Source organism: Eubalaena glacialis, chromosome 7 (assembly GCF_028564815.1).
Source record: "Eubalaena glacialis isolate mEubGla1 chromosome 7, mEubGla1.1.hap2.+ XY, whole genome shotgun sequence".
NCBI classification, from domain to species: domain Eukaryota; kingdom Metazoa; phylum Chordata; class Mammalia; order Artiodactyla; family Balaenidae; genus Eubalaena; species Eubalaena glacialis.
This window is the reverse complement of record NC_083722.1, coordinates 101,435,727-101,457,840: the sequence shown is the minus strand read 5'-3', so window position 1 is coordinate 101,457,840 and position 22,114 is coordinate 101,435,727. Positions and strand designations below refer to the sequence as shown.

At 43.0% G+C, this 22,114-nt stretch overlaps 1 protein-coding gene across 1 annotated transcript in view; it reads right to left on the bottom strand.

The window, feature by feature from the left end:
- ITPR1 (inositol 1,4,5-trisphosphate receptor type 1) overlaps positions 1 to 22,114 on the bottom strand; it is a 319,709-nt gene that overhangs the window by 100,807 nt on the left and 196,788 nt on the right. Inside the window, exons 39-41 of the mRNA XM_061197169.1 lie at positions 21,762 to 21,873; positions 2,784 to 2,916; positions 564 to 754 (exon numbers count right to left, since the gene is read on the bottom strand). Of these exons, the coding sequence (XP_061053152.1) occupies positions 564 to 754; positions 2,784 to 2,916; positions 21,762 to 21,873 (436 nt within the window). The remainder of the gene's footprint in view (positions 1 to 563; positions 755 to 2,783; positions 2,917 to 21,761; positions 21,874 to 22,114) is intronic.

Here is a 22,114-nt window from a genome sequence, read left to right as displayed (position 1 = left end):
GCCAACAAAAAGTCATCTATTTATCTTTGACTAACCTAGCCTGGCTTTCCCCTATTAGCTCCTATTAGTTCAAACTGGTTCAGTTTTATTGAGCTTTTCAGTTAAAAGAAAGAGAAATATATAGTTTGCAAGAGCTGCAAGGTCCACAGATGTAACAAATCTAAATAGCACACACATTCCAAACCCCTTCTGGTCATCTGGTGATGGGATCCTCTATGATCTTGGATAAAAACTGTAAATAAAATTCATGTAATCATTCATGGGACAAACATTTATGGATTATCTATTATGCTCCAAATCCTGGGCCAATTTTCTTCACACATCCTCAGCATTTCATCAGTTTTTGAATGTGACTCATGTTTTAGAACCAAGTCTGAATTATGACAGGATGACCACAGCAAGATAGCAAAAGAATTCGCTTTTCAGAACAAAACAATTTTGTGCCCTAAGAAAGAGCTCTCTCTCGTACAGGAGTCTCAGCACCGCCCAGTACCTGGTTCCCGGAACAAAGCCTCCTCCTGTTCAGCAAGGATGTCCCATCAGCAGCGAAGCTGCCTTCTTACCTGTATGGTGGTGTTGCCTCCCTCCAGCAGGGCGATGGCCAGGAGAATGCTTTCATGGAACACTCGATCGCTGGATGCGTTCATTATGAGGTCGATGACCAGATTGGAGGCCCCCTCCTTGTCAAGGTGGCACTGAACCTCAGCCAGGCTCATCTCCCCCCTGCTCATGGAGCTGGACCCGGAACCTCCCCCTAGGAAGATGGAACATTGCTCTTATCAACCACAATCAGAGCAGTTAACATTTATTGCATACTTAGCGCGTACCAAGACTTTGTGCCCTCAACACTTTAATGATACTATCTCTTTGAACCTTCTTAACAAGCACAAAGGAAGGTACTCATTATTAGCACAGAGATGAAGCCACTTGTCCAAGGACACCCAGTGCAGCTTGTAAGTAACAGAGGTGGAACTTGAATGGAGGCAGGTTAAGATGAAGGAAGAATAACACATTTCAAGCAAGAGACTTAAAGCCATCCAGTCAAGACTCTCCCTTACATTAAAATACAGTGACCTGGGGCAGAATTATTAAGAACTGATCTGAGTTTAAGAGACAAACCGAACTTAAACACTTCTTAGAACTTAAACACTCTCAAGAACCATAGCCTATAATGATCACTTCAGTCCTCTTTCTAAGAAACCCACCCTAGCCCCCAAACTCACCCTTTCACACACTTCGTATCTGTTCATTCATTCATTCAATAAATATTGACTCAGTGCTTGGCATGGAGCCAAGAGCTGGGGGTAGGGGAGTGAACCAAACAAAGTTCGCCTCCTCACTGAGCTTCAGATGAGAAGAATATACTCAGGAAGAGATGGCCTGTGCCATTTAGTGGAACAGATTCCAATCGTGTTTAGAAAGTGCCTATTTAAGAACTTGCAATATTATTGGTAAAACCCGAAATATTAATGTTCATGGGGAAATGGGGTGATCAATTAAAAAAAAAAACATAAAAACCCCAGAAAATCATCTATCAGTCCCTCCCTGCAGAGTTCAATTCAAATGCCACATTCTTTACATTGCTTTCCTTGACCTTCTAGAATCTATTGCATTTATAGTACAAGGTAGACACTGGGTGTCACATCTTCTCTCCGACAGCTTCTTAAAGCAGAACCTGTCTCTGATGCATTTCCAAACCCCCCTCCTGATATCGCTCCAGAGCCTCACATGTTTGTTGAATGACTGCACTTTGGCAAGTAAAGAGAAATAGTTTTGAGATGTTGTGGGAAGAACTTCTGCTTGACGATCACTGGGAACGTTTGGATGAGAAGCTAAGGTCTGTCTCTGGGGTGCTCTGTGAGCAGATCCGCTCTACATTTTCATTTGGCGAGAAGCCCAAGATCCCTCCCCAGAGCTTGCCAGAATTAATTTATTAACCACTGAGTATTTCTGTGCCACCAGCAGAGTCCACCAAGGACCGGCAGTGCTCAAGAGTCATCACCATAGCCCGGGAACCAGGCAACTCACATTTGTGCTTTGAGCACGGAACTACTGGTCCCTCTTAAAACCAACACCATCACCCACAGTTGAATTCAACGTTTTGGTAGCCTTTACCTGTAATTGTGCTTACAATGTTTTGGGACTCCTTTCAGGATGTGTTTTTAACAATTCTTTACTGGTTTTTTTTTTTTTTTTTTTTTTTGCAGAAACCTAAGACTTTGGGGAGGCACAAAGCTTGGGCATTAGAATTAGATTTAATTAATTTAAAGCAGCTTTACATTACAGACCAGCCGCTAACAAGCTCCCCTTTCCTCTGTTCAACAGAGATGACAGCAGTCCCTACCAGATAGTGAGTAACTCGGAGGAGAAAAGGAGATAAAGAAGGCAAAATGCTTGGGAAAGCCCTCGGCTCAGAAAGTGTATAATAAATGGTGGCTTTCGCCCTCCTCACTGCCAACAGCATACTCATTTTATGGGAAAACATGAGTCCTCATGGCCACGAGAAAATGTGCGATGAAGTCAAGTTCATTGAGTCATTCAAGTATCACCAAGAGGGTTGCTGCATGAGAAAAAGGGGCAAAACGCTCAGCCAGTATCTAATTGCAGGGAAACATTTTTAGACACCAATTTGATGGTAGACCAAAGACAAAACAAGCTGCTAAAATAATACACTTGTAACCCAAATGCATCTGTTAGAAGTCCAACCTGCTAATCAGAAACACGCAGCTCTTGCGTGGCACACTCAGTTCACACGTGCAGCTAATTAGCACCACGTGGCCTACCTCCTCCCCCTGGCTTGCCGGGTCCTCCTGGTGACAGCGGGCCATTGCCAAAGCTGGTAAGGCTCTCTCTTCTTCCTGAAGGTCTGACGTTTCCATAGTAACGGTTGACCAAAATCTGCCTGAGGGCCTCACCCTTAATTCAAACAGGATAATGAAATCAGGTTCTGGATTTAACGCATGACTGAGCTACTAACATTAAAAAAAAACAACACAGAGGTACTCAGTTATAATTGGCTCAGTCTCACTCAGTGAAAAAATAAACTATTAATAAGAGCATTTGGAAACTCTAAAGTTAACTTCTTCAGTGTTTTCTCAGGAAACCAGATCATAAAAAAGCATCAATCTAAAATATTAAATATCTGAAAGTACTCTCTCACACAGTGATAAAGACAGAACATTAATCTCAGAGGGTAACTAACAGTAACAAAAAACAAAACGAAACAAAAGAAAACCCCTTTGGGATAAGCCAATAAAATTCAGACAAATTGAAAAATTCACAGGTCATCCCCACAGCAATATGAAAATGTTACTCCAACCAGAGCATTTATCCCAAGGTCTAAAGAAAATCTCAACATATCAGAGTAATAGAGTAAATAAAACAATAAGCTGAAAGCAAGCCTTTCTTACAGAAATAGTCAATGGGCCACAGAGTGAAGAAAAAATAATGCAAGAGAAAATAAATTTCTGGCAGAGATCAGATATGTCAATCAAAAAATAGGCAGCATGGATAAAGTGACATTTGGGATTTGCTTTGAAGTAACATGGGAGGAGGGACTAGCTGAGTATAAATGAGACAAGAGTGGGCATGAGTTGATAGTCAGAGAAGCTGAGTTATGAATGAGGGTTCTCGAAACTCTTCAAAATATGTATTTCGGATATTTTTAAACATTTCCATGATAAAAGCTTAAAAATATATATAAATATCAAAGGACTCCTGGGCAGGGGATATAACAAACTCTTTGCCACGATTCCAACCAAAAAAGAAAAAAACAAAAACACCTAACCAAAAAAACAACCTTGATTTATTCTCAAATACTACGCACATTGGTAAAGCAGCACAAAGCAGTCGGATTTATTCTCAGCTCTATTCCTCGTGCAGTCTTGCTGAGGGACTCCCAGACCACCTCCCTATCTGGAAGTTTCTACCAGTTAAAGGATATATGGATTTCCCCTGGACCCCTTCTCAAGGACAAAGCAGTTAAGTCCTGGAGTTCCTCTGGCACATCACTGAGAGGTTAGTGAGAAGTCTAGCAGAGAGAAGAGGTGCTGCAATACAGCAAGTCTCTAAAATAGAGACTCAGGAGTTCTTCTGAAGAGACCTGCCACTGTAACGGGAGCCAGTAGAACTTAAAGTGATTTGTGAAGAGGCTCTAAGAATAGGTCTGGAGACTTCAAGGAGGGTGTTTGCAAAACAAGATGGGAGGGAGAAGAGTGTCCTAAGGGTGGTGGGGAGGCAAGGGGCCCCCTGAGGGAGGTGGGACCAGGGAAGAAGGACCAAGGCAGAAAACTCGTTAGTTCAGTTGTCAAAATGATGTGAGGTCCCAGGGCTACACAGCCTGGCTTTTCTCCTTTGTTAAATGCATGCTGCCGGTCAGACTCCAGGGGAAAATGGAGAGATGGGGTAAACAGGAGAGAGAGAAGGGGGGAAGGCAGTCCTGATTTTTAAATGAAAGTTCAGGCATGAAAAGAAATCTCAATTTTCCTCTCTCCATTCCATCCACAAATACGTCTCTCGTCGTAGTTAAGCAAGGGAGAATGCTTGTAACTAGGACATGAAACTCATTTCGTACTTCGACCACCAGTAAATTCAAGATTCCGAGAGTACTTTCAGTGAAGAAGCTATTTGTGATCTTTAAAAATACTTTCAAAGTAAGCTGTTTTCACTATAATATTCTTTAATGGCTTAGGAAACCACATTTTGGTATAAAGATATAGCTTTGCACCAGTACAAACGTTATCAACACTCTCCAAAGCAGTCATGGAGAGCACGGTGATTTTAAAAGGCTGACTTCATAAGAGAAACACAAATTTCAAAGGAATGGTCAAGAAAGCTGACTAAGAAAGAAAAGGGGGAAAGACAAGGTTACCTCCACATTGAATGTAACAGTACTTTAAATACCATTTCCCTTTGTCAACACAATGATGCATCTACTTGATTTTCTTTCTAAAGATACAGACTTTGAGTTCCCCCAGAACGGAGGGTTGGCAGGAAACCATCCCAGTTTTCTATGGGATCCTCTTGGGCACCACAAGAACATTGTTTGAGAGGTAAATGGCTGATCTGAGACCTGTAAGCTGCAGCCACAGAGAACAGCCAACACTGCCACTGTGGCAAGAACCTGGAAGACCACAGGGTTGATGGTCAAAGGCAGGTGACTGTCACCAGCCAACAAACATGCATCCTTTAAGGGAAGACTCAACCAGAGGCTTCACACTACGATTCCACCTAGGACTGGAGTGGCTCAGTTAGAGTTTCCACTCCTCAGGGTTTTGAGGGTCTCATCAGCAAGACCGAGGTCAGTTTGCAGTCAAGGAAGCAGGAAGTAGAGAAAGGAGCATATGCCGTCCGGGAACACGTGGACTCCAGGAACAGGAACTTCACATTGATGCAGACTGGATGCCAACTGAAGTTACAAAGGGATCTCACATTACCATTTTGCCTCTCCTTGCACAGACAAACCCTAGCAGTTACCATAGCAACCGATGCATCAAATGGTACCTTTTCCCCCATAAGAGAATATCATAAAATGTGTTCATTATGGAAAACACACACACACACGCTCCACCCTACAAACTTTTAATTTTTTCCCTCTTAATTATAAGGTTTTTGGCACACATGCACCTCACCTTCACTCCACAAAAAATAAATTTTAAGGCAAGGGGAAAAAAGAGAACATGTGGGATTTGCTTTTTTTAAAAAAAAAAAAAAAAAAAAAAAAACAAGATGAGATTCATTCCCTTTCTGAAAGAATAAAGACTGAAAATTTTAGGTAAAAAAAGGGACAGAAAGAGAAAATGCATAAGCATTATTAAAAGTGATGCAAATCCCTAGTGTGAAAACTTAGGTTCAAGAAAAATTCTGTTTTTCTGAGCTCGTGGTTTAATTTAGGAAAAATTAAAATCTGCAGAGAAAAGCCTTCCTAATCATCTTGATATAAATTACTCAACAGCACTAAGCTGTTCACGGAGTACTGGGCTGAGAAAGCTGATTGCAGAGAAGGAAAAAAAAGTCACTTCCCAAAAAACATCGCTTCTCCAGCTCTCATATTTGGCCATGCAGCCTTTTCTTCAAAAAGAACACTAGTTTTTCCCCAACAGTTTACACCTACAACATGCAAACAAATATCAGATGTTTGTCTCTGGTAAAAAATTCTACATTCCACACACATGATTACCTAAGACTGAGAAAAGACAAAGGCAAAGAGTTTCATTTGCAGTTAAGTGTCAGGTGAAAATGGTGAAAAAGGCAGGTCAGTGACGTGGAGTCAGAAACCAAGCTCCTGCCTTGCAAGTCAGTTCAAACGAGTTTCATTCTGTCAATTAAACTCGTGGCTAATGAACTGTGTGGGAATATAGCCCAGCGTTGAACACAGCACTAAGAGTTAAGATCGCAAAGGAGAGAAAAGGTGACCTTTGGGCTCCCAGGTTCCAGCCGCTTAAAAATCAGGTGCTTCAGGAAAGATTACCCTCTCACATGAGCAGTGAGCCTCTCACACCTTAGTCAGCACTAAGGCAGCACCTTGATTTAAAAATACCTTCCTTCTCCTACTCCGGTTGTCTGTCAAATCACTGCTGTGCCTCAGTCTGCAAGGCGACCCTGATCATTAATATCCCTTCTCAGAGTCCAGCCACTGTGCTAAGTGCTTCAAGGGCACAGCTCTGGAGAACAGTCATAAGGGATGGAGACGATTTCCCGCATTCTACAGCAGGAGAAACTGAGGTTAAATAATGTGCCCCAAATCACACAGTGAGGGCCTGGCAAAGGCAGGCTTGAACCGGTTTCTAATTCCAAAGCTCATGCACTGGGGCAAATCAAACTTAGGGCACGAGAGACAGCTATGTGCCTTTACCAGCTACTTCTAAGACCCAGGACAATTCTTGAAGGACAGGCAAGGATGGAAAAAACAGGAATGCAAGGTGCCCTTCATCAATGAACGGCAGGAGACACTGGAAGCTGGTGAGGAAGGGCTGAATGCCAACTTCCTAGAAGAGCTTCTTTGGTCATAGTCTGAGAAAGCACAATCGCAAGAAACAGGAAAGGACTCGAGATGTGCTGGGACTGCGCAGGGACTGAAAGCACGTGAGCAGAACAAAGGTGCCCCAGGCACCCACTCATCTCAGACGAACATTCTCCAGGACACTGGTGAACACAATTTCAGGGCAGTACTCGCCACGACTGCCCATTTCCTAACCCTACGACTTGTGAAATGGAGGGGAAGGCTGTCTCAGTAGGTCAACATCAGCATTTATAAACATTTACGCGTTAACACATGTAAAAGTCTTAGCATAGTGATCGGCATATGATAGGCACCCAGAAAACCAGGATATCTGGTATTTTCCAGAAATGGGTAACATGCAATCAGTGGTCAGCATGCTAACGATGTATGTAGCCTTCTAGGAAATGGTTTAGCAATGCATAATCAGCACCTTAAGAAAGACTCTACCCTTTGGCCTAGAAATTCCCCTTTTATGAATCTATACACATATGTACACACTTGTGCATTTCCTCATCAAAGGAAAACATTACAAAGTACCCGTTAATTTGTGGAACTTTAGCCAGTTGTTAACTTTCAAAGACTATCAAAGAAAATGCTTAGATATATTAAAGGACAAAAGCAGGGAAGAAAAGTTATACACTTGGAAGAACCCCAATGACAATGAAAGTGTATCTGTGTGTGTTGCCACACATTCGCACGTGTGCAAAAAGGGAGGCAGAAGAAAACAGTAAATCAATAGCAGCTTTTATAGCTAGGTAGTGTAATTGTGAACATTTTTTCCATCATACTGTTTTTGTTTAGTATACTTTACCCATGATGATCATCCGTTACTTACAGAAAAAAAAAAAAAAATTTTATTTTTAAGGCTACACTTAAGGAAAAAGCCACTCCAGGAGAAGAAGAGAGGATGTGAAAAGCTGACTTGGTCGTTATTCGGGGACCGGCTGGGTGTAGTGTGTGAACAGGTAGTTTATAGGTAGAGTCACCAGTCAGTTTCATTTCTGTAAATGGCTGTGATTGGTCCTGAGCCAATTGATGCTACACCAATGACAACAATAAGCACCACCATGGGTCTTTAAGTCACAGCCTGTGGCTGTGGACAGTGTTGTGGTCATTAGCTCCCAACACCCAGGACTACGTACCCTTTTATGGTCCTCCAGTTGCCTCAGGGGTGGACTCAGTTCAAGGTCCTGCTAAGCAGGCAGAAATTCCATTTAAGTACGTACAACACTAGGGAGACACTCCCATCTCCAGGATCAGCCACAAATAAAATACACAGAGCATGCGTACATAGCGAAGACTGACACAGAAGGAACACAGGCCTGTGTGTGGCTTTCCCCAGACAGATACCAATGCTCCATTACTTTGGATACCGCTTAACAACTCGCCCATCCCCGACCCTCGGGCACCGTTTAAAATGAACAGGCACATGACTAATAGTTTTGGCCAATATTATTTTTTGCACAGATTATGAAAAGGAACTTCAATGTTAGGTACATTTACATGAACCCAAAAGGGGTTATAATGCAAGACTCAACCGGGCAGGTCCTTATATGACTCACACATGCATTACTGCACAGCACATGCGTGAGGACATCAATGCATACACTTCCAAGCAGACACATACATGAGACCTCAGCTCTCCCCAGGCCACCAGCACACGGCATTCTAATCAAGGCTACTGATGCTGAAGAGCTCTGATTAGAATATTAGAGAATGATCATTACTAAGCATCCCCGCTGGAACTCAGCTATTTGATAATCTGTTTCATTTCTAAGATCTCCTTTCAGATAAACTACACTTCATTTTAGCTTTGACTCCTGTGATTCTATAACTGTTTCTGAAAGTAAATTTTGATCCTTGGAAATATGCCTCCCCAAAAAGCTTCTCTGTAACTTTAGATGTCTTAATTAATTCTAGTCCCTCATTTAGCAAGCCGAGTTAGCGACAGGAAGAACAGAAACAGTGTACTGTGAAACTACAACTTTATCAGCAGCTTCACCAAAACTATACATGAATATCCAGAACTTCAAATTCACTTCATCTCTGCGCAGAACCCAGAGTTCTATTTTGTGTAACAGCAGAAAGGCCTGGACGTTCCAGCATTTCTCAACTGAACATTTCAAGACAGAGGTGAACGGTTTTGCGTGAAAACCTTTGGAGAGTCACGTGCCCTCACCTGCAGGACCCTGTGGTTTAAGCTCCAGCAACTAAGAAGTTTCCTTCTACACCAAGAGCCACCCGATTACAGCAATGATCAGGTCCCAGCCAGACAAGAGACTTCCCTCCTGCACCTACCAGCGGGACAGACACTTCCCCAGAACAACTCACGCACTCAACCAGGAACACTGACAAGCACCCACGTGTGCCGGCGCTGCGAACGCAGGCGGGCAGCACACACCTCGGTGGAGTTCTCAGCATCCGGAGCTTGGGGCAGCTAGTTGGGAGCAAGACGAAGCATGTTAGCTACAGCACGTGCATCTCACGGGCCACGAGGGAGTCCAGAGACCAACACTCAAGGACGAAACATGGAGGGCAAGATCAGCGATGAGGTGACAGAGGTGCCACACGCACTGAAAGGGGCTTCAGCCACTGAGGGCAGGAGACACCCTCCCTTTTGAACTGAACTGAACGTGCTCGTGTTGGGAGAGACAACTGGCCTGAGATGGGGAAACAGATGTAAATTAAGGAAAGAGAGAAGTCTACCACTGAGCAAGTAGGAAGTACGCCTTAAAAAAAAAAACACAAAAACGATGTCAAAGGAAGAACTACTGCACGTCTATGTTTTGTTCGTCCACAGAGAGGAAAAGTGATACAGCGTATCCCCACGGAGGCTCAGGGAGGGGAGAAGTGTGTGGGCAATGGCAACAGGGACCTCAGGTGCAGCCCCCTCCCTGGAGACCCGAAGCCCTTGCCAAGTCTGTACCGCCACTCGCCCGTGACAAGCTTCTTCCGTGGGCAGGTGCGTCCTCCTGGGTCTCTCCTTGCCCCACATCCCGGCCCTGAATCAGAGGGTAAGACCCGAGGCTCTAGCTCAGGGACTGAAAAAGCCTCTCTCCTCCAGCAGCTCTGGGAGAAGACAGGAAGGCTCCTGGCTGCAGGGTTACTTGGCTGGTCACTCGCCCCTCCACGTACTTCCCTCAGGGCTCCAGGGCCTGGGGTCCCCGGCACCACCCCCGCCATACCATGAAGACACCCCACTCCTCTGACTCCCCCTCAATTTCATTACACCCAACCCATATCTGAGAGACAAGATGATGGCCCCGAGGAAAATGAAAGGCAATTGCGAGGGTGCACGTGGTGGCTAAAAAGTCCACAGTTCCACGTGGCGGCAGCACCACAAATCTGTCCACCAAAGGGCACATGCTTGGAGGAAGGACTGACATCAGATGTAACCGCCAGACCGCACCCTGGGCTGCCCCGGACCAAAGTCACGCACCGGGCACGGCTGGCTGGCTCAAGGTGCGGTCTGGGGCCATGGAACGAAGCCAAGGCTCACGCTGCAACTGAGCGACCTTGGCCTCCTTCGGCGGGGCTCCAGCGACACAGCACACCTCTCGGGAGGCCAAAGCGTGGCTGTCAGGTGTGAGCCAGCACAGGTGCTGCAAGCACGAGGTGGGGAGGCTGGAAGCTGTGAAACCTGGCGGGGTCTCAACCCAGCTCAACGCTTGATACCCCTTTTCATGGTTTGATACCCAAGACAGAAGAAAATGCTCTTCATATAAGACTGTTATTATGTAACCTAATGATTTCTTTTTTTTTTTTTTTCTATTTGCCAACAGGTAAAATGAAGTAAAGATACAGGGGCTCTCTTTAAGCACAAAGATTAAACTAATTTAAGAAGGACAAGGAGGCAAAGGTGGGGGGTTGCTCACTCGGTTCCGGACAGAAGAGCTTTCAGACCTGAGTGCAGCTCCACTAGCCTCAGGGAGAAAATTTCCCTCCGATGTGCTTCGCTTCCTGTTGGGGTCGGGAAGCACAGAGTGGTAGCAAGGACTTGAGTGTGGCAAGGAAAATAAAACCACAGCTCAGGCGTATGTGTTTTCCAGATAATATAAATAATACCACGATCCAAGAACGCACTTTAACTCTATCCTTACATCCTGTATGCTTTAGGCTAAAGAATTAAAACTGTGCAAACACTCATGCCATCCGCTCTTAGTGCAAAAAAGACACATAAGAAAAAGCAGAATTAAAGCAACTTCCCATGCATTTTAGAGCAGTCAGAGATACAGATGGGAAAAAGTACTATCTTTTACAATTTGCTTTGGCCACATTTCACCAACATAGCCTTTATACTGATTCTGTATGATCAGAACCAAAGAATTATAGGCAGGCATTGACTGTAGGAACCTACAGAGCTATCCTCTTACTCCCTTGCCCATCAAAATAAAAGTTAAAGAAAAAGAAGAAGACGGAATGGAAGGAAGTAGCGTGTCTTTTTAAAATTCTCTTGTCTGAGATCTCTTTGTCCAAAGAAGCATCTTGACTTCTTTCGGAACGTTCATGGGTAGTACATAGCTATTTCCTACACACTCAGAGCTCAGTCGTTTCTGATATGTTTTATGATTGTACTGACACTCTATTGCCTCCCTCAACTGCTGTCATGTTAGTTTTCGTTTAATTTTTAAAACAAAAATTACAGTTAATGACCTTTTCCCCTAGAACATTACAGAAAGACTTTTGAGACAACAGAAAATTTTTTGCTGCTTCAGGAATCACTATTTAAACAGAAGGACAGTTTTTTAACGCTATCCATTCAGGAAACAGAATGGAAAAACTGACAGCAGTGGAAAGGTATCATGCGACCGTGGCTCATGCAGGCACTGGCGCCCTGTGTGACCCTCCGCCAGTCACTGAACCTCTCTGGGCTTCCACTTCCTGACCTGTAGTTCAAGGAGACTGGAGCTTAATATTTAGGATTCCTTTCCAGCTAAAACATTAAGTAATGCTTGGTATATTTTCAGTAAACTTCATTTCGTAATATCTACCAGGCAAGTTCTCTAAATAATACAACACAATAGGACATAAAATGATTTCAGGCATGGAAAAGGCCAAACCAAGCCTGGCGTATAATTTGGTAAAATAACCAATGGCCTTTACCAGCGCTTCTTCCTATGAGGATTTCACCTGTATTTCCGGGAGGATAGGCTCTTTTATAGCAGTAAGCCACACTTTTGAAAAAGATAAGCATATTAATAAGCTATATATGTTCAAATCAGATAACAGCTACCTAAATACAATATATACTATCCAAAGCAAAAGATAATTTTGGTAAATGAATGAACTGATTTTCTCAACATATTTTTATTATCAAAGTGACTTTTTTTTTTTTTTTTTTTTTTTTACATGAAAGGTCATTCTCAGTGACCACATAGTAAGGGAGACTATTTTGAGAAAATGAGTATTTCTGCATTTCCCAGGTCTTGTCTTCCACCACCTCATCCCAGGATCGGTCACTGTAATCAGATGCTGACACCTCCAGTCAAGGTGAAGTCTCCCCAAATGAACAGGTGACTGGCAGTGATCCTATGCTGCCTGGTTTTGAACTTGGAAACCAACTATTGCCCTCTATTGCCTCTGCATATTTCTTCTTGGATCTTATGTCTTCTCAGTGCTTTTAGACAAGGTCAGCAAAATCAAACTTCACAGGAAAAAGATTTCAAATGACTGGCTTTGAAACAGAAATTCAAAATGAACCTCAAGTCACAGAATCCCAAGTGTCCTTCCCAGATGAGGCCACGAATCAGGTCATCGGAACTGCGGCACTTGAGCAGTAACTAGATTCGTGCAGATAAGATGCTGACACACTCGCTTTCTATACATAATGTACCTAACATTTTATCCGGGGATGGATTTCTACTACAAATGGAGGAGATTATACTTTGCCATTCTTCAAAGAAACCCACAGACTTCTGAGGGTTCCTATTTGTGGTGTGTGTACAATGGCACATCCTCACATACATACATACTGTATATACATACATATACACATCCGTTTCATGTGTGCCTATTACAGGCCAACACAGAGCACAGCCACTTAAAACACCCTGTTTCCTGCTGCCATCAACATGAATCCTTCTCCCCTGGGCTTCTAGAATTTTCCTTTGAAATAAGATGCCTCCTTCCATGGACCACCCCTAGCAGAGGTTGAATACAGTTCAAGAAATGAGACTGTACTATAGATCTAATTATCAGCACAGCAAAGAGAATTTACCATCTCCAATCCCCTGAATCAGCCTTCAGTTCCTTTCACCCACTCCATCTCAGAGGAGGGAAAAAATAAACAAACAGCGAATGGCCTTGCAAATACGTTCGCTGGGTCCTGGCCTTCATGAGCCTTTGAAAACCCACATTAAGAGAACAGAATGCTTGAAAGAAAATTGAGCTAAAATAGAAGTTACCTAACATTTCAGCAGGGCAATTTTAAATCTTCACATTTGCTAACACAATGCCGTTTACTAATGGCATTTGTTTCTAGAAACAAAGTAAGAAAGAAACATTATCTAGTTCCAACGATGAAGTTTCACCTGTATCTTATAGAACAAGTTCATCGGAACCCAAAAGTAAAATTCATTTTTAAAAACCACATTCTGACTTGACTGAATTATACAACTTCCGTCATTATGGAATCATCTCAGCATTTAAAAAAAAAGAAAAAAAGAGAAAGAAAAAAAACTTCCCCAGATTCTGCAATAGCTTCTGTATGCTCCGACTTGAGCTCACTTGCTCTATGGCTGCCAGTGTCTAACAGTAAACAGCCCCGCTGCATTTATTGGCAATTACTGCTGAAGGTCACACATCAGCAGTGAGCCTAAATTCCAGGAAAAAAAGAAGCTCTTATGTAACTGCCGCCTGAATGTTGGCAGGTGCCCAACCCAGCAGTTCACAGCAATGTAAAAAAGTAGGACACCTCCACCCTGGGTTGGATGGCATGAGAACGCCCCCTGAAGGTGAAATTGAATAATTCTTGGGTTTGTCTCCTCTGTTTTCTCCCCCCTGAATTTTACTGGCCGTGGCCTCCTTTGCTTGCAGAAGCAGCTCTCAGTGGCAGAAGCTGAGAAGACTCAATATATAGGCAGATACAGGCAGGCTGCCGCCACCCTAACAAGCGGGAACACCAATCCCACTTGCTTTTCTGTTGCAGTGCAAGGAGCTGAAGCTGCCAGCTGCCACTAGTGGCTCTGGAGAGGTCAGGGTTCCAAGCGAGAGTGATTAAATGGGGATCATATCTCCAATAGGAAGAAATGCAGCATGTCCACTGAGCTACAGCACACACTTTCTAAACACGCCCTCCTTTCCAAAGACGCACACGTGAAAATGAGGTAGGTTACTGTTCTGCCCACCGCCTCGGCCTGAGGTTTGAGTGCTGCATCAAAATCATCCCTTTGTTTAGTCCAGAAATTTACAGTTTAGGAAAGCGACAAATACGCTCACCTGCCAGAGGTCCTCACGGTGTGACCTGACCTCCTAAGCTGCTACCTGACCTCCCTGCTCAGGTACAGGTCCCTAAGTTACACGGTCTCATGACCCCAAGTACTTCACCTTCCTATATTTCTCATGGTTGATGGCTGTCATTTAACATTAATTTGGATTATTGTCTGTCACCTCCATAGAACCGTGAACTCCAGAAGGGCAGACACTGTGCCTATTTGGACCCAACTCCCCCGGTCAACGCGCCTGGGATGGAACAGGCACTCAGGTATTAGTCATATGAACGAATGTCTCAAGCAGCGATCAGTGTCTGTTTAAAGCCAAGAATGCGTAGATGAGGGAACTTTCTGGGCTGACAGAAACAGTCCCCATCTTGATTTGTGTGTGTCTATAGGTAACAATTCGTCAAGATACAAACTTAAGAATAAGCTGAATGGACACTAATGGAAGCAGCTCCCCACCCTTCTCCCCTCATCTGTCCTCCCCCTGCCCCCTAAGGAAAAGGTAAAATCAGGGGGTAAGGATGGAGACCCTGCCTATTTGCAAAAACTGATAATAATAATAATAATAAAGAAAAGAAAGAAAACCCTCCTTTTCCTGGTTTCAAATGAAATTTTACTCCAGAAGACAGCTGGGAAGGCTCCCACCATGGACTTTTCTTGCAGGGACTCTGATTCTGTCCTCACTTCACCCTCTTTTCTCAGAGCACAGACAGAGACTCGGACGATGCTGTGCTTTTTTTCCAAGCCGTTCACTGCACATCTCCTCTCTCACGATGCTCAACAGGCCTTTATCACTGAAGAGTGGTGGTCCTTCCCCAACCTAGGGACCATGGCTCTCCAGATATGCCGTACCCTGCTCAGGGGCTATTCCCCAGCACGTTTCAAGGTTGAAGTGCTGGTTTGCAATTTAGGTGGGAGGCCTTGCCCGTACCACGGGCCAGCGTGAACTCTCACTAAGTTTCTTAATGGAGTTTCTGCAGAACTCCAGCTGTGGGCTGCTGGGTTTTCACCCGCACACGTGGACAAAAGGCTTGGTGGGAGAGAAACCTCAGGAGCTGGGGCTGTTTCCAGAACAGCCATGGATAATAAAGGCCGATCAGGCATCTCTGCTTAGAGGGCCAGAGCCGACAGCCCGAGGGCCTGTGTTGGTGCTCCAGGGCTCTGAGGGCTGCCAGGGATAACAACGGAGAGGGGATCCACAGTTGCTTCCTCAGGGAATTTTCAAAGAATCCAAGTGGCTGCCAGAACATTCTTCTTTTATAAACAGACAGTATTCTATTTCCTAGTGTATAATTATAAACACACCTGCTCCAACTCTGGAATCTTTCCATAAGCGAGCAATAAACTCCCAGCCAGGAGACCCAAGTTCTATCTTGAGCAAGCAAACACATCAAATGATTACTATGGTGCAAAACAGTATATTAATAACACTGCAGACTCCGATTAGGGAAGGTTTTCCTTTCCTGGCTTAATTTGTCTTTAAGCAAACAGAAACTCAACCTCAATATTTCAGAGGAAAAATTCAAATGAGAGAGGCATTTACAACTCTAGGGAGAAACAAGAGTGTCGAAGGGTGCCAACATGAAAATTCAGCATTAGACGTTTTACTGGCATACAAATAACCCGGAAGACAGAAGACCAAACAGGAAGTAGCAAAAATCACTGTAGTTAAAGTAGTTAAAACCCTGTACAACCTTTTGTTTTTCTCACCCTCTATTCATCCCAGAGAAGCACAGCCTCCTCACCTGTTCATGCTGACCGATTTAAGGAAAAGTCTGCACTTACAGAATCTACCATGGCTGAACAGTAAGCGCTCCAGGCCAGCAGCTGAGCCAGCAGTACTAGTTCTGCTTTAGCCGCTATCTAGCTGTGTGAGCTAAGACCACTCACTTAACCTCTCTGAGCTCCATTCCTGAGGGGACTGGACCAAATTCATAACCACTCGTGTCACTTTCAGTTTTAAGTCTGTGATTCAAACTCTCCTTAGGTACATCTGAACCATCTCTTAGTATTTCTGAAATTATGGTGTTAGATATTAGAGCAGGCCTCATATTCTATTTGGTAGCTCTATCCCACCAAAATAAGGTATTAATCGTTCTACCAAAAGAATGAACAGATACCTAAAGAAGCAGACCAGAAAATTAATTTTTAAAAGTCAGGTAAAATTTTTTTCCAGTCTGCTTCAATTTACTAAGCAACTAAACTCCCTCAATTATATACATTAATTCCCCTCATTAATCCTTTCTATTATCATTTACCAAACATGTATCACATCCTACAGATATGGCAAGAAATGTTGAAAAATATTCATAGGAGAGAAAATATTTAAGACACCCTCAAATCCCAAACAGAATGGCCACTCATCAGTCTCCAGGGCCATTCTGGGTAAATGAAACTAATTTGATACATAAGTATAGAAACCATCAGATGACATTTCAATTTCTTGATCTCTAGTTGGTTTTCCTAGAAGAGAAGCCAGGGATATTGTACATTCCTAATCCCACCACAAGCCAGCAGCTGGAAAGTCTCAACTAGGGCTGTGGAATTTGCACTGCACTTCGACAAAATTTTATATGACCCCTCACACTTAACACTTCCAACATGTAGGCCAAGAGAGCAGTGGTTTGGTTTTTCTTTGACTACTTCCAAACTATACCAATGTAGTTATTTCTTTTTGCATGGGTGCTTCACATACGGACAGAAAAGCTCTTCATGGTAATATCAACACTCAGTTTCAGAGATATGTTAATAGCCAGTGTCAACCACAAATTCAGTTGAGATTCTAGACAGTGAAGGATTGAAATCTTATCACAGCTTAGAAAATCTTTATCTAGACTCAGATGGGATCTCCAAAGACAAATGGCAAACAAACTCATGGGAAATGCTAACACAAACACAAAGGACTCGACTCACTCCCAGAGGCAACACTACACAAAGTCAGATACTAGACGCTGCAGAGACTAGGGGACAGATCACAGAGTTCACTGGAAGAGGGTCATGGAAACATCACCATGGGACACTTAAAAAAAAAAAATGAAATTAGGACCTCTGCATTATCCAATTCATCAATGGAAATCAGCTGGAAAAGAAAAAAAGGGGGGGGGGGAGAAAAAGAAGGAAGTGTTAGAAAAGGAAATACAAGCGAGCTAAGTGTTAGAAACTTTGTCATTGTATTCTTATCACTGACTCAGGTTGAAGCATCGTTAGAACGTGACCACCTTAAGAGGCGCAGGCGTTCTGGACACCACCGCCCCTCACCCTGACATCCGCTCTGCGATGTTCTGCTCCGGAACAGAACGGGCAGGGTGCTGCCACCCTTTGTTCACATGCCAGGTATCAAACCTCGCAGGTCACTTAACCAAGAGCCCAGGACAGCACCTTTGCACTCTCTTGTAGAGAGAACCCTTGAACTGAGCTGTGGGCAAGGGCAAGTTCCCCAATCAAGAACCATGTCCTTTCAGAAGAGGATGGCAAGGAGTAGAGCCAAAGGCTAAACTCTGAGCAACTCAGCTTAGGACAAAATTCTTTCTTTGGACTCATCTTCCCGTTCAGTGGGGGAGGGGGGAGTCTTCGGTCCAAACTATCACTGGGCTAAATCAGATCCAACTTCAATTTAAGTAGTAAGACCAACATATCCCAAGCCCAGAAGCTCCGAATCCTGATACTGTTGATGATTAAAGAGAATAGATTTCCCCCAAGGTGATTAGAGCCTACCCAAGTGATAGTAGTAACAAGTAAATGATTTATTAGCATCAAGTTCAAGAAAAAGAAAAAACAAAAGCATTAATCACAATTACGCTTGTTTAATGATAGATGCGTGATCCTCAAAATGTACTAAATATTATGTTTCATTAATATTTAGTACATTTTGCAAATTTAAACTCCTATTAGAAACACTGGTAGCTGGAAATGTTAATAGTTTATTCACCTAGAGAAAAGGAGCAGTGGTAATTAACAGGGGACTGACAGTTCGTATGAAATGAAAACCCTGACATAACTTAAGGTCAAAAACTCTCTAGGAGTATAACAGCTACTATTATTCAGAAGAAAAAAATGGACTTTAAATAAATTGAGATACACTTTCACATTAATTGCCGGCCTCTGAATTTCTTTCCAAATCCCTGTGACTAAAAAGTAGCTTAATAAAAATCCTACAGTAGATAACAGAGTAGCCAATATATAAAATAATTATGCTTTCTTTTCAAGCAGGCTCTAAGAGCTTAAAGATGTTCTACGAGTTATACAGAGATTCAGGTTAAATTTTAGAGATATTTAGCCACGGGAGGTTATTTTTTTTTAATGGTTTAATCTGTAGATTAAAAGCAGAGTTTAGTAGGCATTGCACACACAGAATGGTTGTAAAGTCCTGATTTTAAAGTTTATTAACTATGAATACATTGGATAGAAAAACACACGAATCACACAAAAATGTATTGCATCGTTATTTTGGTGATCCTTTTAAATATCCCTTTATTTTATATTTATCACTCTTTGGTAAATATTGCTGGCCCTTTGCATTTTAGAGACACAATAGTAAAAGATGATTTCTTTAATTCCTAAATGATCATGATTAAATTTTGTGACCATCTTCTTTGTCCAGCCCTTACCTTTCCATCATATGTCATAGTTCTTGGATGGGCACATCTTAGGCAACGGACCAAGACAAGTGGACTGACCACTGGCTTCTCACGGATCTGACTCCTAGGGCCTGACACAAACCACAGGTGATGCCAGAGCCCAGTGGACCAGATCCATGACCATGAAGACTCAGGGGAGGGCAGGGAGAAGAACAGCCCTGGACGTCCCAGGAGGGTGTTAGTCATGGGACAAGTTCTACTTAAGAAGCAATTAAGAGAAAAATTGGGCCAAGAAGACAGAAATGGCATTCACACTTGCCCTTGTGTCCCAAGCACCCAGTCCAAAGGACACCTCATTTATTTTATCGACTAACACCCACGGGTTTGCCTAAGAAAGGTTATTTCTTTGGCTCTGGGTTCCTTCCACCCTTGAAAGAGTCAGCCTGTCCCATATGTCACGCTTCTTTAGTCAAACAGGGGCAGCCAATAAACCATCAAAGGCATTTTCCAAAAGCCTCAGTGAAACTGGACAAAGTGGATACCAACAACCAAACTGGAAGAAAGAGAAATCGTTTAACAACCTCCACCCCCTTTTAAAGTGAATGGTTAAGGAGCCTTTTTCAGCAGTCAGAGCCGGGGGCCAGAAGCTTGGCACACACGTGCTGTCGGTCGGGAGCTGCTGACTAGCACAGGTTTCCAGAATGTCTTCCTTGGTTGCAGAGCATTTCCCATACTTGCTTATAGTACTTTCACTTTCAACAAGGGGGATGACAGCTCCAATCAGACTGGAAAGAAATGTCATCCTGCCTCCAAGCCTCTATCTGCTAGGGTATGACTAATTTCTTCACCAGCTGAAAACGGATTTGAGCTACAGCCTAAGGACCTCTTCTCAACTCTGATAACTCTTTGAGAGTGACCTCCCTCTACTGCCCTCTTGAAGCCCTGGCTCTGTCACTCTCCATGAGCTTTCTCACAGGCAGTGGTACAACATCTCAGGTCCGCTGTCTCCCGGGGGCCGTGACGGTGTTCTCCCTGTTGGCACTACTGGGTAGTGAAAGGGAGCAGGGAAGCACACCTCTACACGGCCCCAAAGACCCCGGTGTACTTTTCTGTCCAGCAGCAGACAATCGACCAACTCCTAGTACTTCTACTTTCCATGTTATAAAAAGAAAACTTACGAGACATAAAAGTATAATCACAATTTGCAAAATTCACTGGAGTTGAGACACAAAGTTTACCTGAAGTACCTTGGGTATAGAAAGAAACAGATATTCTCAAGAAGAGAAAATTGTGGTCTCCACATTTTAAAAGCAAGTTCTCTGCACCAAAGGTGCTAATATAGTCACAGCTGGTTAAGGTCCCTTTGGTGGATTTTATCTTATTATGGAGAGTCAATTTCTATAACTAGAGTCATATTTTTTAAACATTTCTTAAATCTCACCTTAAGAAAAACAAACATCTTGTGGAATAAATGGTTATTACTTACTTATTTGGTAAGTGTATTCTCTATTACTGCCCACCCCCCGCCTTTTTTTCGTGCAAGACCTACCTAGTTGTCTACACAAGTGTTGTACGGACTGGTCATCTCATTACTTCCCACTTGTACCAGTGTTCTTTGCTTTTATATTTATAAACTCTTTTCTGGCAGGTTGCCTACACAAAATTCCTCCTGAGTTATAAACACTTATTTTCTAATTAAGCGACATTTATTCAAGTTTTAATTTATACATTGTACAAATTTAGAGTGACGTTTAAAAGCCTTGGGTTTGGGGGCAGTGGAGAAATGTATACTGCAAAAAGGACTGCACACCTTTCTGTTTTATTTTTTCTTATCCAAAGACCCTCACACATTAAATTGCTCTAATATTAATGACAGATATTGCTTAGGTTAGAAAGCAAGATTCCGACAGACTTTTACACTTGCAAAAATCTGGTTGTCACCATCCCTTTTGATAAGGAAGGCTGTGATTTAATTACCAAGGCTTCTTCACAGAGATGAATGAGTTACTGTGTATTTGATAAGTCAGTGATATCAGCACATTTACATGCTAGGAAAATGCTGATAGAAGTGGCTTGAAGACAATGAACATTATTACCTTCAAATGAAGACTGGTGAGATTTAAACTCAGGCCCATGCTTTTTTGCTGGGGGCAGAAAGGAAGAGCAATGGGGATCTTTTTACCCCACTTGGACCAAAATCGGGGGTGTGAGGGCTGTTCTCTGTACATCATTGCTCACTGCATGTGCTAAGAAGTCTCATGTCCCAGGGATGGTCCATTTCCCAATCTCAATTAGAAAAGGTGACATGTTTGTCCGTCTTCATTCCAGTTAGAACGGGAGGCAGTTTCTTCATACACTGGAAGGACTGCGTAACATCTCACCAGAAAGAAGAAAGTAAACCCACAGGTATGCTTAGCTGGAACCCAAAATTCAGGAACACACACCTTGATACACAAGAGACGTTTGCATTCTCATTGGGAATTTAAACATATGGAAAATCTTGCTGTTACTGTTTTTCTGAATATAGACTGTATAGCAAGCAGCCTGTAAGAGACAACTAAGTATATATGACTTTAAGGAGACAGTCATATGATTTAGCTACCTTCACGGCAGGATAAATAGTTTAAAAAAAAAAAAAGTTAACCCCCTCAGTCAATATGCCTGAACTAAGGTGGATTTCTAACCGCTCCCACTCCACTTCAATTTAATAGCAAAACCTAGTTTTAACATGAAAATAAAATGCAGTACCTTTTCTCCATAGCCTCTATCTTTGGTCATCATTTCTCTGAGGGTCTGTAGGACCTTAATGCAGAGTTTCTCCTCATTCTCCTCTAGCAGCTGTTTAGTGTGCTTTATTAACCTGAATGGAGGGGAAAACCACAGATTACATCCCTGAAACGATCTTTAAATTAAAAAAAAACAAAAAACACTTGACAATCAACTTATTGTAACTAGTCAGTTAATGAACAAATATTTACCAAGGGCTCCCAGGTTAAACAGGCTTCCGGGCCTTCCCTGCACTAAGAACAGCCCGTTGGTGTCTCAATAGCGACACCTGCTGGTCGGTAACAGCAAACAGGCTCCCTGGCCACGGGTCTGCC